Source organism: Camelus dromedarius, chromosome 17 (genome assembly GCF_036321535.1).
Source record: "Camelus dromedarius isolate mCamDro1 chromosome 17, mCamDro1.pat, whole genome shotgun sequence".
Classification (NCBI taxonomy): domain Eukaryota; kingdom Metazoa; phylum Chordata; class Mammalia; order Artiodactyla; family Camelidae; genus Camelus; species Camelus dromedarius.
Window position 1 is genome coordinate 3,145,278 of NC_087452.1, and position 15,207 is coordinate 3,160,484.

General features: G+C 53.1%; 1 protein-coding gene across 3 annotated transcripts in view; it reads right to left on the reverse strand.

Moving 5' to 3' along the window:
• The window catches only part of GRIP2 (glutamate receptor interacting protein 2), an 84,379-nt gene extending 74,996 nt beyond the window's left edge, over positions 1-9,383 (reverse strand). For all 3 annotated transcript variants that reach the window (XM_064496205.1, XM_064496204.1, XM_064496206.1), the window contains exon 1: positions 9,306-9,383. In XM_064496205.1, the coding sequence (XP_064352275.1) occupies positions 9,306-9,360 (55 nt within the window). In that variant the 5' untranslated portion in view covers positions 9,361-9,383. The remainder of the gene's footprint in view (positions 1-9,305) is intronic.
• Positions 9,384-15,207: the final 5,824 nt, after the last annotated feature.

A 15,207-nucleotide genomic window follows, 5' to 3' on the forward strand; every position in this document is an offset into this window, starting at 1 on the left:
ATCCATCCAGGCACCACCAAGACAGGGGTCTCTGGGCAGGACCCTCCCACTCAGCCCCCTCAACCCACTCCTGCACATCCCCTAGCACAGTGAAAGATACCAGCCTAAGACCCCAGGCCCTGAGGAATCCCAGGCAGGAAACCCTGAGTGTCACCGGGCCTCGGCCAGGCCCCCTGCACCCCCACGGTCACATCTGGGCTCTCTCGCTGCTGCCTCCCTGTGCTCTGGGCTGCGGTCTCCACCCCACTGGGCAGGCAGGCCTGAAGCCAAACCAAAGCCACCATCCATCTGGCTCGGGGACCTTGAACGAGTCAAACTACCTGCAATCTTTCTCTTCTGGAGGATTTTGCACCAATCCCCAAAGGGAGTATAAATCAGAACAGCCATTTGGAGAGCTGTGTGGCCTTGGGGCCGGGAGTGATCTGTTTCTCAACCCAGGTCGGATGCCCGGGTGACCGCTTTATGTTGATCTTTTAAAAGTATCAGTGTTTCTATCATTCATCTTTGTGTCCAGCATATCTCATAATAAAAGAGCAAAGTGCAGAAGGACAGGGTAGCCGCCACTGCTTGTGTAAAAGGAGGGAGAACCACATGGACGTACAGTCGCTTACATGTGCACAGAAGAAATTTCTAGAGGGGTGATGCTAAAAACAGACGATGTGTTATCTATCGCGGGAGAGATGGGGACTCAGCAAATGGAAGACAGACACCGGAGAAAGACTCTTCACTGATGTGCTCTGAGGTTTTTTCCATCTGAACCCTGTGGCCCTTGAGGTCTCATGCCAGTCCCCTATGGACGGACAGCTGGTTTATGCCCTTTGGTTTTTTCATTAACACTGCAATAAACACCCTTGCCCATGTTGCCTCGTGCACCTGTGCTAGATTTTTCTCTAGAATAAATACACAGAAGAGGAATGGCTGGGTCAAAGGGTGTGAGCACTTTGCACACTGACTGTCAAGCTGCCCCAGCAAATGGCCTTGCCTGCTTGCTGCTCCCGACCTGCTCGGTCTCTGCTCCTCCATGGTCTTGCCAACAGGAGATGCTACAGATTTTTAAATTTCCCCTCGAAATGGATATCGTGTTGTGGTTTCTATGAGCATTTTCCTTTTGTTTATATAATAAGCCCTTGAAATGGTGAGGTTGGCCCTCTTTTTTTCATTCGCTTTCTGGCCATCTGGGTTTCTTCTTCTAGAAACTTCCCACTCGAATCCATCACATTCCTCCTAGACCGTGTATCCTTTCCCACTGATTTGCTGATCTTCTTGCACTCTGGGTAATGTTCTTTGTCAGGGGTGTACATCACAAAGACTTGTCCTCCCAGTCTGTGGTTTGTCTTTGGACCTTGCGAATGGTGTCTCTGGCATACAGAGCTTCTACACGCTTACGGGGGTCCAATCTCTCCATCCTTTCTTCCATGGCATCTGGTTTCAGAGCTTCTGTTTCCTCATCTGATAACTCCGTCTTGCAGGGTCGTTACGAGGAGGGAATAAGGCATCGTCAGTGCTGAGCAAATGCTCCTAAAAATGACATGACGGTCATTTGCAGGGGTGGCGGTCTCCCTGCCCCACCCTGCCTCCAGCCCCCTCTTGCAGCCAGCAGGAGCTTTTAGAAGGTATCACTCTCCTGCTTGAAAACCTGACAGCTGCCTACAGAGATGATGCTCAGACTCCTCTTGTGGGTGAGTTCAAGGTCTCAGACACAAACACTTCCAAGGCTGAGCAAGGGGGTGAACGCACCCACAGCTGGATGGGGGCGGGAGGGGGGTGTGGTGGCCACGCTCCCAGGGAACAGCAGACATGCTAGCCCAGGGCTGCCAGATCCTTTAAGAAAGCTGCACATCTGGTGTCCTTTTTTAAAACGTGAAATCTCCGTCTTCTCCATCCACACTTTAAATTGAATGGCAACTAATTTTTTAAGCCACTGTCAGGACTGAGCAAGGTTCTTTGATGAGCTGGGTGCAGCCATCTCTACGCTCACCATCTGGCCCCAGCCCACCTTTCCAGAATTGTGCCCTACTCCGCCTCCAACACACTTCGCACAGCTGACGTGCCAGCCATACTGCACAGCTGTGGACACCCACGTTTTTCTGAACTCTGCTTTTGCACACAGATGTTTTGGCCTTAAACGCCCTTCCCGGCTCTTTTTCCTTCCTGGCCAACTCACATTTGCTCTTTAAAACCCAGGTCAGATGTCAACTCCAATCCCCCCACCCAGACAGAACTCCATGCACCTTCCCAGAACGCCCCATTGCTTGTGACCCTGGGATGGGAATTCCAAAGGAAGTAGCCTGGACGGGTCACAGAAGGAGCCCTGGGAGAGAGGCATTCCCTGGGTGAAATTCCCACGCTGCCACTTCCCAGCAGTGCATCCTCGGGCAAGTGCCTTACCCTCTCTGTGCCTCAGGTTCCCAGCTGCGAGGTGGAGACAATGAGCCCTATGTTTGGTCGGGTTTCTGGGGAGAGAAAATGAAATGGTCTAAGAGAAGCACCTGGGACATAGTAGGGGCTTCGTGATAGTCTGTGGAATGAAAGAATGAATTTAAAAAATGAACAAACATTTCCTCAGAATGCTCTGAACTCAGCACAGGGAAAAGCTAGCTAGTTTTCAAGAAGGAAGACTGCAGGTTATCTGAAGTCCTGTGCAGCCTGCACTTCATAATCTCCTGATTTCAGAGAAGACTGTGGGCCACCGACCTCCCAGCAGCTTGCACTTTGAGGAGCCATTCAAGGCTGGGGACTGCAGAGGAGTGAGTCACTGGAGAAGAAACTGAGGCAGACCAGCCACAGGGAGAGCGGAGGGCAGACTCAAGCCCCTGGTGTTTGGGAAGCACAGCCACAGGCAGCACTCCCAGGGTCCTGTGAGATCTGGGGCTTCTTCAGCACCATGTGCCCACGTCTGACATCTAATAGGTGCTCAAAAGATGTCTGCTGATTGGATGGATGACTTAATTAAACAGTACGGATAAGGATGCTCTGCACAGCGTAAACCACCATACAAATGTGTTCGGCACCGCTCCCTCCACACTCCACGCCTGGCCTGGCCTGCTCCCGGGCTGGGGCCCCTGGGCTGGACACTGCAGACCCACAGATGGATGGGACAGGGCTCCAGCCTCAAGGACCTCTGCATCTAGTGCAGGAGACAGATGAGCAAACACAGAGTTATGCTCCATCAGGACAGGAGCCCGGATAGGAACGTGGCGGGCGAGACCAATCCTGCCACGCTGGGGGGAGGGGCACAGGACGCCGCACCCTGGCCTGGGCTCAGAGTCAGAATGAGAGGAAACAATCATTTGCTAGGTGAAGAAGAGGGTGGGGGAGAGGCACTTCAGGCAGAGGCAGGAGTCCGAGCAAGGCTCACAGGTTGGGCAGAATGAGGTCTGTGCAGGATTAAGGAGGAAAGAAAAGTGACTGCAGCCAGATCCCAGTGGACCTTGAACATCAGAGCCTCCAGCTCCAAAGGGAGTGTCGCTTGACCCCCAAGAGTTTGTTTGAATTGGTGTTCAACATTTTAAAGTTGGGAGGTAGTATGCAAAACTCTAGATTTTTAGCTTCTCTGGAAAAATCAGAAAATGAGAAGATCTGGTGGGCTGAGTCAGGGCTCCTATAAAGTCTGCACTCTCTGGTTCAACTTTGTCCCCAGGTGCATTTCACTCCCCTCGGCCACAAATATTTATTGAGCAACTACTATGTGTCAGGCAATGTGATAGTTCTGGGGGACAAAATGAAGAATAAGACAGACATAGTCACAGCCCTCCGGCACTGGAATACTGGTGGGAGAGAAAGGCAATAAATGAGAATGTAACACAAGGTCAGGCAATGCAAAGCACTGGCAAGAAAAAGAAAGTTACAGGGCTATGGGGAAGGCCTCTGCAAGGAGCAGACAGTCACGCGGATCTAAATAAAGTGAGTGAACCACGCACGTGTAAGGTAAAAGATCAATCCAGCAAAAGGAATGGCAGGTACAAAGGCCCTGGGGCCCCCTTCATCCATTTTTGGGTCACTTGTCTTGGCCCTTTAAGCATTTAAGGGTGAGACCCCTACTATCAATAATGAAGCAAAATGGGTAATGCGTAAGCAGGTGAAAACCACCCCTAGATGTGTATTTCAGATAAAACACCTCTGACCAGCAGCGAGGGAGGCACAGGAAATAGGGAGATGGGCGGAAGGCACTGTGTGGTTTTCTTCTCATTGGAAAAAAGGATTCGGATGACAAGGAAGAGGCAGAGAAGGTTCCTCGTACATGGCACACTAAAACTTGAGCCCAGACAGAGAAGCCAAGAGTGGGAGCAGGGAAATCCTCATTTCCTTCCTCACCAGATGCATCATCTGCCAAGCCTTGTAAAGTAGGAGGCAGGAGTGGGGAGTGGGGAGACTGAGAACGGTTAACCTTCTGCAGCTCTGAAGATCTTTGCTGTTGTTGTGTTTTTGTTTCTGTTTTTTTTCCAAGCCTACCTGGGCTGCTGCTTTAGAAAGTCAGCTGCAAAGGAAACATTTTGATGGGGTTTTGTTTGTTTTGTTTCCTCATCCCCTTTCTAAACAAAATTAAACTGTACATTCCTTGTCCTTTCACCTACAACATAGGGGGAAAAAAAGAGATACTATTTCTTTAAAGAAGGAGAAGAGAGAAAAATGAGATCTACAACCTAAGACCATCCTTCCTGGCTGGGGCAAGGGGAGGGAGGCAGTTCTGCACACTGACATCACAGTTCACCTCACGGGACATAACTTCCGCCACTCAAAGCTTTATTTGCATTTATGGAGGTTCAGGAAAGATGTTTCAAATCAGCTCCAGTGTTGACATTGCAGTTATTAAAACCAAACAAAAGATCCTTTGCTAAGTCTGTCTGGTTCTTCTTAAATTTATCTGGGCCCCCACTACCTGATTTAAGGCAATGAGCAGATGTTTCACAGCAGGAAGTGCATTAGCTCCAGATGCTGCTGCTTTGTTCAAGACGTGCACACATACACAGTGGCAACCACACACGCGCGCACACACACAGACATACACACACAGACTCGGGGGCAGTGAACATTCGCAGCTCCCCTTCCGGCACTTGGCATGCCCACATGGACCATTTGTAACCTCTGCCTGCAGTTCTGACAGAGAGATGAGCAGCAGGAGTAAGTAGCCAATCAGATCCCACCCCATCGTCTTCCCCCTGTCTCCTAGGTAACCAGCACAGGGACACATCAGCTAACTGAGTACCACAGGGACACACACACACACACACACATTCCCCTAAAAGTCCATAATTGTAGAGACGCTGGATGTGCCTGTCAGGACGCTGGACAGCTCCCCCCGAGTGGCATTCAGTGCCTTCAATTCCTGACTTTCCAGCAGCCTCAACTCCTACAGCTTTCCCACCTCTGCCTCTTTACTCAATGCCATTCCCCTGCCTGGCACGCGTCTCCCCACTGCGATCTCCATCACTCAAAACTTTGCTCATCGTTGGAACCAGCCTAAGTCCCTGGTCAAGACTTCCAGGGCCTCCCATTAGAGAATAAGATCCACACGCTCCTTCCCCTCTGGTGATCTGGCCGTTCTCGATCTGGCTCCTCCAACCTCGTCACTCATCACTCTCCTCTTCCCTCACGCCTTTCTCTTCCTCCAACAGGTCAACCAGTCGTCCCCGCACTACACCCTGAGGACCATGGCTTTTCTTGGTGCTCGCTGTTCCTTCTGCCTACATAGTTCTTCCTCCTGCTCTCGGCATGGCTGAGCTCTCCTGCTCTTCAGTCCTAGCTCAAAAGTCATCTTCTCAGAGAGGCCTTCCCTGACCACCCTTTCTGAAGAAGTCCCCCCACCGTGACTCTCCACGACATTCTCATGTTCCTGTATTGTCTTCATTTCACTGCTGACTCTGAAACCACCCCATTTCTATCTATTGTTTACTTGTTCTCTGTCTGCCCAACTAGAATGTAAAGTCTGTCACAGCAGAGTCTTTGCTTTGTTCATGGCTGTATCCCCAGCCCCCAGAACAGGGCCCAGTAAATATCTGATGAATGAATAAGAAGTCATTTCCTCCTGGTTGCGCCTGTATTTCCCCATCTCTCTAATAAGAAAGTTGGACGTGGCGACTTCTATTAACCCTCCTGGCTAACATTCCAAGAGGCCATTAGAGAGCAGAAAGGACTGGCAGAAGGAGGAAGATTAATCAGGCCACACCATGGGAAGAATCTGCCGGTGGAGGTCTGACCTCCACTGGGTCACAGCGCCCTCCTCCTCTGAGCAGCCTCCCTGATAGGAATCTGTTGCTGCTTTCAACATCACGTTCCCCAAGCGCTGGGCACCTTGAACTTTTGTTACCTGAGGGCCTGGGGGCAACCAAGCTGAGGACTGGCTTTTATTTTTCTGATCCCACACAGAGACCAGCAAGAGACTGGGGGTGGGGCGGAGGGAGTCCCCTAGAAGCATTTACTGTGATGAATAGAAGAAAACGTATCACTGTTTACAGGCCAAAAACGTCAAGGTGGAGGTTCATTAGAACACAAGTCACACACACATACACACAACTCAAAAGTGTCATGAAGCAAGAATCACAGGGCTCCCCAGTCCCAGTGGCTGCATGTGTCTCTCTTCCAGGGACATGACTTCTACATAAGGTCCTAAAAGCTGTGCAGTGATCCAGACATACATACTGTGTAAGTGTGGGATTAGCATCACCACCTTTTTGGCCAATCTCACTGGGCAAGGCTAGGTGATGAATTCAGGTAGCCACATGGTAGACACAAGCCAGAATGGACCCCCCAAACCCTAGGAGTGGGGAGCCTCTAGCTGGCCACCCATAAACCAGGAATCCACCCTGAGTCCTGAGTTCTCCACTGTCCAATAAACCAGATCATTTCTCCAGATCTGAAGTGGATGTAAAGTTCAGGAAAGGAAGAGTGAGATTAGAATTTCTTGAGCACCTACTATGTGCCAGGCCCTGTGCTAGGATCTGTTAACACTGACTCTTCAAGACCATCTGCAAGGCTACCTTTCCCACTCTATAGATGAAAAGCACTGATGCCCAGAAGAAGTAAGTAATGTGCCCAAGGTCACCCAGCTGGCAAGCAGAGGGGCTAAGCTGGGGACATGAATCTGGTTTCCAAGCCCACTCTTCATTCCCTGGGGCCTTAAATTACACCAGAAAATAAGCAAAGCTGGTCTTGTTCAAAATGTCCCTCCTGTGGGCTGAAGCTCTTCTCTGAGGATGCCAGTCTCTGCATCTCTCTCTGTCACTCTCAGGCTTGGCTGACCTCCCACCACAAGCCTCTTGTCCAGTTGGACCCACATCTCAGGGATTCCCATCTGAGACCTAGCCCACAGGAAACAATTTTCCTGTGGCCCAGAGAAAGCTGGGGATTTTTTCTTTTTAAAGCAGTAATTTCCTGCTGGCGAGGGTGGCTATAACAGCCACCCTCTGATTCAGTGCTGAGCTCAAAGTTCAATCTCAAGTAAGATTTTTCCAGGGAAAATTCAAATGCTGCGTACCTCCTGCCATTGATGGAGGGAGAAGTGGCCTCCTCTCAGGAGATGTGGCCAGTGGCAGGCAAAATGACCACAGGTACCACAAGACCCACACATCTCATACATGTAACCCACAGGCCTCGTGCACACCCATGTGCATCTCAGACATCCCATCCACATGCCTCCATGCACACCTCACACACACACCACCCACATGCCTCAGTCACGCCAGACACTTGGGGGCAGGGGATCAGGAGCCAGAGAGAGCCACACTCTCCCTCTCAGGACATCACAGCCCCCACTTCTGCGCCTGCTCTGGGCTGTGTGCTGTGCCAGGGCCAAGACCTCATTTCATTCCCTGGAGGCCTTCCCCTACAGACACAGGAAGTGAGCCTGGGAGAGAGGGAAGGACTTGTCCAAGACCATAGAGCACGCCTGGGGCTGAGCTGCCGTTTTCTGAAGGCTGGTGATGGATACTGGCCCTACAAGATTTCCTCCTTAGTTTGCTCCACTCCTTGGGGGCGGCTCCAGTGAGTAGGGGCCCTCTATGTTGGCAGCCTTTTCTGCCTGCCTCCTCCCTCAACCGAGGGGGAGGAAACCTGGGCATCCTCTGTGCAGGGGTTACAGACCTGACTTAGCCCTGGGGACAGGACAGGAGGGGCAGAAACTCCCTGTCGCTGCCCACCTTTTCCCATTCCCCATGCCCCAAACAAGAGCTTCTGGCCTGGGTTGAAAATGGATCCTTTCCCGTGAACTGAGCCAGGCCCAACCTGGGGGGCAGACAGGAAGGTGGGAGGCGGCGGGGGTCTGGACACCACCAAAATCTTGCCGATAACACAGACTTAGGTTCACACCCCAGCTTTATCACCTACTGGCTCTGTGACCTTGGGCAAGAGGCATTCTCTCTGAAGCTCCGTGCCCTCACCTGTAAGGTGGAGAGCAGAGCGCCCTCCTGAGGGGGTGGCTGTGAAGGTTAAAGACAGAGGCGGAAGTGTGGGCCGGCCGGAGCGCACGCCTGGCGCGGGCGGTCGAAGTCCGCCATCGCGCCCTCTGCGTGGGCAGAGGGTGGGCAGCGGCCGTTCCCGCTCCCGCTGCCCCTCACTCACAGCTGTGGCAGTTCTCAGCTAGCACCGAAGCCGAACTTGCCTCGGCGGTGGCAGGCACGGGAGCGGGTCCTCCTCCCTTCTCCCTCCGCGGCCCCCGGCTCAGACAACAGGTAAGAAGGCGGTGCAGCCCCGGAGGCGGCCGGGCGGAGGGGGCTGCGCCGCAGCGCTGCGGCAGAGCCAGGCCGGGGCAGGGGGCAGTGCGGCCGGGTCCACGCCCGCCCCGCACCCCTCCTGCCTGCAGCCCTTTGCAACTTTGAGGAACTGCAGACTCTGCGGTCGGCGCGGGGTGCTGCAGGGCGTGCGAAGGAAAGTAGTGTCCCAGCGACTGCAACCTCGGGATCTCAAGGCCCCCGCCGTGAGCGCCCGCACGCTCCGACCCCCCGGCAAACTCGCGGGGGGCGCGGAGGCACGTGGTCGCCGCGCCCACCCGGGCTGCTCCCGGAACCGGACTCGCACGCCGGTCCCGGGCTGCGCCCTGGAGCGTCCAGAGCCTTCGCTCCAACCTACCTCCACGCGCCCCGTGCAGCCCCCCTGCCGGCTCCCCCTGGCCCGGATGCGCTCCACACCGCGTGTCCTGCGGTGACCCCTTCAAGCTCCCCGCTTCGGGCCGCTCCCCTCCCGCGCCTCAGAGGCGGCTGGCCGCCCTTCGCCTGCCTCGGGGACCCTCGGCGGGCGCCCCCGGGCCGGCCCCGCGCTGGGCCCGCCCTCCGCGCCGGTGCTCACCGGCCTGGGCAGCGGCCGCGTCCTACCTTCGTCCGGCAGCCGCTGCAGGCAGAACGCGAGGTTCCTCCGCCAGCCCCGCATCCCCGCGGCCGCCCTGCGGCCCGGCCCGGCCTCGCCAGCCCGGCCCCGGCCCCGGCCCCGCCCCCCGCCGGGCCAGGCGGCGCAGCGCAGCGCTGGGGAGGGCTGCGGGCCCAGGGCGCGGCGGGCATGGGCGGCCGCCGAGGGTCGGGGGGGCCCGGGCGGCCGCCAGGCGCTCCGCTCGGCTCCCGAGGAGCCCGCGGCTGAGCAGACGCTCCCCGAGCGCGCGCGCTTTCCCGGGCGCGGGGGCGGGGCGGGGCGGGGCGGCGGGCGCGGAGCGCGGAGCGGGGCCGGAGGGGACCCGCAGCCGCCTGAGCCCACTCACCCGGCAGCCAGGCTCCCACGCCCCACCCCCACCCCCACCCACCAAGTCCCAGCAGTGCTAATCACCAGGACTTGGTGAATGAATGAGTGAAACAATGAATGGTTAAATAAATGGGTGAATAAGTGAAGAGTGACTAAACGAGCGTATGGATGAGTGAGATGAGTGACTGAGAGAAGGAATGAGTGAATTGATGAGTTAGTGAATTAATTTATGTAAATTAACGAGTGAATAATGAATGAAGGAATATGTCAATAAGTGACTAAGTGAATGAATGAGTGAATCAGGGAATAAGCAGGTGCCCCCTGGCCCCAGGCCTGTAAGAGGCAAAGAACCTTCCACAGGAGCCCTCTCACCTGCCGTGGAAGGGAGGGCTTCGTGTTGTGTCTCGCACAGGAGACACAGGAGGCTCAGAGAGGGCGGGCCCTGTCCGTGGACACAGCAAAGGCTGGGGTCCGGTGGTGAGGGGGTCGGTCTGTCTGCAGGCTTTGTCCACTGCATCCGATCACAGGTCCCCTCCAGCTGCCTGGCTTTGAGCTCACCAGGTCTCAGAGGCTGTGAGGAAGAGCAGTCAGGGAAGGGACACAGGGGTTCCTAGCCTCAGTCAGATTTGCTTCTTCTGTTAGCATGAGGGTGGGGAGTGGGATGTGTGCAGTGCAGACAAAGATGTACTGCATAGCCATAACAAAGGGGAGAGCACTGTGGAAGGGGGCCAAATGAAGAGCCTGTTTACAATGTGTGCAGAAAAATGAGAGAAGACTCTACATTCATATTTGCTCAAGAGCATAGGAAATTTTCTCCAGTGGACACACAGGTCCCCTTAGCAAAGGGAATCAGGTGGCTGGGGGCAGGTGGGAGAGACTCAGTTTTCATTGAATCTTCTTTTGTGTCTCTTGAAATTTTGAACCCTGCAAATGCATTGCCTAGCCAAAAAGTAAATTAAAGCTTTTAAATGAATAACATTTTATGACAATATGACAAAGCATTTGTCCCTCGGTAAAGGCTGCCTTCCCCCTGCCCAGTCAAGTCAGCCTGTCTGCCTGGATGCCCTCCCTCCCATCTCCTACTCTGAGAGGGAGAGGGTCTTGCTGGTCAGCAGCAGAGTGAAGGATGAATTCAGGGTCAGTGCAGAGCACGCCTGCCCTCCATGATGCTGGGAGGAAAGTAAGCGGCCTCTGCTTGGATCCTGGGATAGTCTGGTTTAGGTAGGTTGTCCTTGGGCAAATGACCTGCTCTCTCTGAACCTCAGATTCCCCACCTGCAAACTAGGGGCTATCACAATGTCCTAGTAGGGTCCAGGGAAGCTGGAGCCAGCTACTTGTATTCCAAAAGGAGTTTAATGGTGGAAACCCAGGCATCTTGATCCCATCAATGAAGCCACCTAAACTTTGGCTTTCAGAAGTACCCCTTACCTTTAAGGGTGGGCTTTTACATGATCTTAGATTCCCCAGTACTTCTGCAAGGTTAATATAATTAGCCCCATTTTACAAAGAAGGCAATGTGGCTCAGAGAGGTTAAGTGTCTTTCCCAAGGTCACACAGCCAGGAGTTGGCAGAACTGGCATTCAAACCCAAATCTGCCCAGCTCCAAGCACCCCAGACAGCACTTTCTGCGCAGTCTGTCTGATACACCTATTGCCTATTCAGGCTCCTGAGACCCTTGATGGGTCCCATCCCAGCCCTGTGTTAATCCTGAATTATTAATCACTTCAGTAAGTAGGGCGCAGGCCCAGGGGGTGGGGGTGAGGGAGGGGCAGATCAGCACGCAGGCCCGAGTCTGCAGAGTGCTGACTCCAGAACTTGTCTTAATGGCTGTGAGCTCTGGACGAGGAAGTGAGTCTACCCCGGCAGCAGAACTGTGAATCACTGCTGTCCGCATCCAGATTGCTGGGCTCCATGGCCAGAATGCCCGCTGCTCAGAGGATGACAAGGCCAGGATCACTGATGGGAGAGGCAAAGGTGCCAGCGCTGAGGTCAGGGGGCCCCAGTGGAAGAGGCCAGTTAGGAGGGCAGGGCACAGGCCCGGCACCCCTCTGGTGGGGGGAAGGAAGAGGAGTGATATAAGGAAAATGGACCGGGTGAGTGAGGGGAGAGTGTTCCAATTACCTATTGCTGCATACAAGGCTGCTCTAAACCTAAGTGGCATAAAACAACCATTTCATTATGATTGTGAATTCTGCGGGTCAGGAATTTGGGCAGGACAGAGGGAATGTCTCAGCTCCATGATATCTGGGCCTCAGCCAGGAGACTGGGGGCTAGAATCACCTGGAGGCATCTTCCCTCCCCAATACCTGAGCTGAAATCATGCCTGGTGGCCTCAGGGCAACTGAACCTCTTACCTGGGGCTCAGAGCTCCCAGAGTGAGTGTGTCTGCAGCACAGGTTCCATGACCCTGCGTCGGAAATCACAGAGCATCATTTCCTGCTAATCCTCGAAGCAGTCACAAGCCTCCCAAATTCCAGGGAGGTGGCACAGACTCTCCCTCTTGTGGGAGGAACGTCAAAGAATTTACAAGTATTTCTGAAACCCACAGAAGGGAACAAAATGTCAGAGGAGGAAGAGGAACAGCAAAAGTCCTATTAACTAAAGGAGAAGTGAGAGAAAAGTAACAGGGATGAGGAAGAGTGATGAGAGAAGTAGCAGCGGAAGGCGAGTGATGCTCGGAGAGGTAACATTCGGGGTAGTAGTAAGAAAAACGGGATCTCTGGTAGGAATGGGAGGGATACAGTGGAGAGGCAGTTCTATGGCAGAGAGAGTAGAAAGAGGCAGGTAAACAGCAGGGCAGAGTTTGGGGAGTGCTGTAAAGGACGGAGTACTAAGAATGGCAGCAGGTAAGTAACCTGGCAACATAATAGGACTAGAGGAGAGTGTAGTAGTCATGGGACGATGTAATCAGAGGAGAGAAGGAGGAAGAGGAGCCAAAGTGTGGGAGGAGTGAATTAATGATGAGAACAGGAGGTGGCATGGCCAAGTGCTTTAGGACCCAGAAGACTCCGGAACCAGGTGCCTGGTTTCAAATCCACCTCCAATCTGCATGGCCTCTGGTGAGTTTCTGCACCTCGCCTCAGTTTTCTTATCTATAAAATGGGCATGGTGATACTCATCATACCTCCCTGATAGGCTGTTGTGAGGGTTAATGAGTTCATCTGTGTAAAGCATTCAGTGCCTGGCTCATACCGGGGTCTCTGTGTTAGCTACTGTTACTAGCGCTAGCAAGATGGTGGAAATGGGAGAGGTACCCCAGCGACAGTAGCTGCAGGGGGCCTGTCCAGGAAGCAGGACCAGCTGAATGAGGGCTGTAAGCGCTGCCAAGGCAGGAACCAAGAACAAGGCGGGGCAGAGCTAAGCCAAGGTCACTCACCAGGGCTCTCTGGGGAGAAAGGGAGAAGACGTGGCTCCAGGTGCTCAGGGCTGGTGCCCTGGAACCTTCTTGACTCCAGACTCTGCTTGTACTTCCTGGGAACTTGCCAGCCTTTGCTGGGGGTGGGCCTAAGCCAGTCTGTGGGGACAGCAGGGCTAAGCAAACCGTGGGGCTGCAGGCACTGTTACTACTTACCGTTCTCTTTAGCATTCAAAAATGTAAAGAAAGCCAGCTTTACTGGCATTTAACACACAGATTGAGTGTGGTAAATGCATTTAATTTACAAGTACGTACACACTTGGCAGGGGCACAAGCTCCCAATTTTTTTTTAACCAGTGGGGCACGAGACCACAGAAGTTTGGAGAACCCCATATGATTGCAGGTAATCACACCTGGGCCAGCCGCCCGCCAGGGAGTTTGCGAGTGATCACACGCTAACAGTCGCTCTGCAGCAGGGCTCTGAGCTCCTGTCCAAGGCCTCTCTTGGCCTTGCTTCTCTTTGCAAGCTCTGAGTCTGGGGCTGACCTCCCCATCATCCTGAGCTTTTCCTTCAGTCTAGCTTTTGAATCACATGGAAACGATTATTCTTTAAATACCAGTCCAGCCTCAGATGTTCAGGGAAGAGGCCCAGCACAGCGTGGGGAAGGGTGAAGGGGGGCATGGAGGATGGGCTTTTCTTTCCTCACCCCCTGCAGCTCAGCTCCAGCCACAAACCTATGCATCTTACCCGGCAGAACAAAAGCTTGAACCCTGTCCGATCCTTAGGTCTGAAGACAAGTCAGTGGGCGTGCGTCCACCCTTCCTCCAACCACGGGGAGGGATGATTTCATTGAATCCACAGAGAACTCTACTCCTGAGCTCTGGGATATATATAATCTCGGTACATTCGTAGGGATATTTTACTCCCGAAGATTGGGGACAAGGAAACTGTTTTCCTTGCCTGACCCTTAATCCAGGCCACTGACCATGAACTTGAGTTAAACATCTCCAGAGAAACGTCTTGAAAGAAGCAAACTCCGTACTCGAAATGTGGCCAGAAATGCCCCAAACCATCTCTGCTCGCCCTGTCACATTTGCACAAGTAGGGTTTTTGTTGTTGTTGTTGTTCAAACCGATGATGGTCTCTTCTTCAAAAACCGTGAGAAGGGAAGAGATTAACCGCCCCATTCCATGTGTAGCTTATATCAGACGGCTGCACAGGACTGGAGGGGTCAAGATCTTGGACAGTGGATGGACGGCTCACTGAGATGAACCCAACATCCTCCCTTGGGTCATTTGCACAGAGAGGGGGGCAGATGGAGAAGCCAGATGAGCTCAAAGTCGTTTCCAGGGGCTGACTAGACAAAGTTTGAAGTTCAGGGCTACCAAAGTCTCCAGGACTTAAGGATGCTACAGAGGAGGGAGGCAACGAGAAGTAAGCCTGGCCCTTGGTACCAGTGATTCCCGCAGGCATTTGCTACTGGAAAACGGAATGAGCTGTGCTCAAGTCCACAGCACAGAGCAGACGAAGCTGCAGTTTGGAGCCCATCAGGGAGGAGCAGCCCTAGGAACCCTCCAGGGGTTTAGTTGGGGCCACGGGAGGGTTACAGCCCAGGGGTAAGGGGGGACCACCCGTAGACCAAGACTTAGAAACCTTGCTCCCCATGCTTGAACCCGCTCAGCCTCTGGTTATATTAAGGTGATATGCCCCAACTGTAGCCACGTCCCAGGGAAGGACAAGTCTTCTCTGGAGGAAGCTAACATCGAAGACCCTCTTTTTTTTTTTTTTTTTTTTGCATTCTTTTTTATTGAAGTATGGTCTGTTTACTGAACAAAGACCTTCTTCAACTTCTCATGCACAATGTCTGGCATTCAATTTAAAAATTGTTTTTAACCAGACACACCGATAAACAGAACCAAAATGAAAAAAAAAAAAGCCAATAGAAATAGACCCAAAGGTGACCCAGATTTTAGTTATCAGCTGTGGACTTTCAAACAACAATATGTTCAAGAAAATGTAACAAATGCAGAATTTCACCAGAGAACTGGAATCTATAAGAAATAACCAACTGGAAATTCAATAACTGAGAAATACAATCACTGAAAGCAAGAACTCAGTAGATGGGTTTACAGATGATTGTGCACCTCTGAAGAGAAGATTTGTGAATTGGAAGATGGGTCAGTGGAAA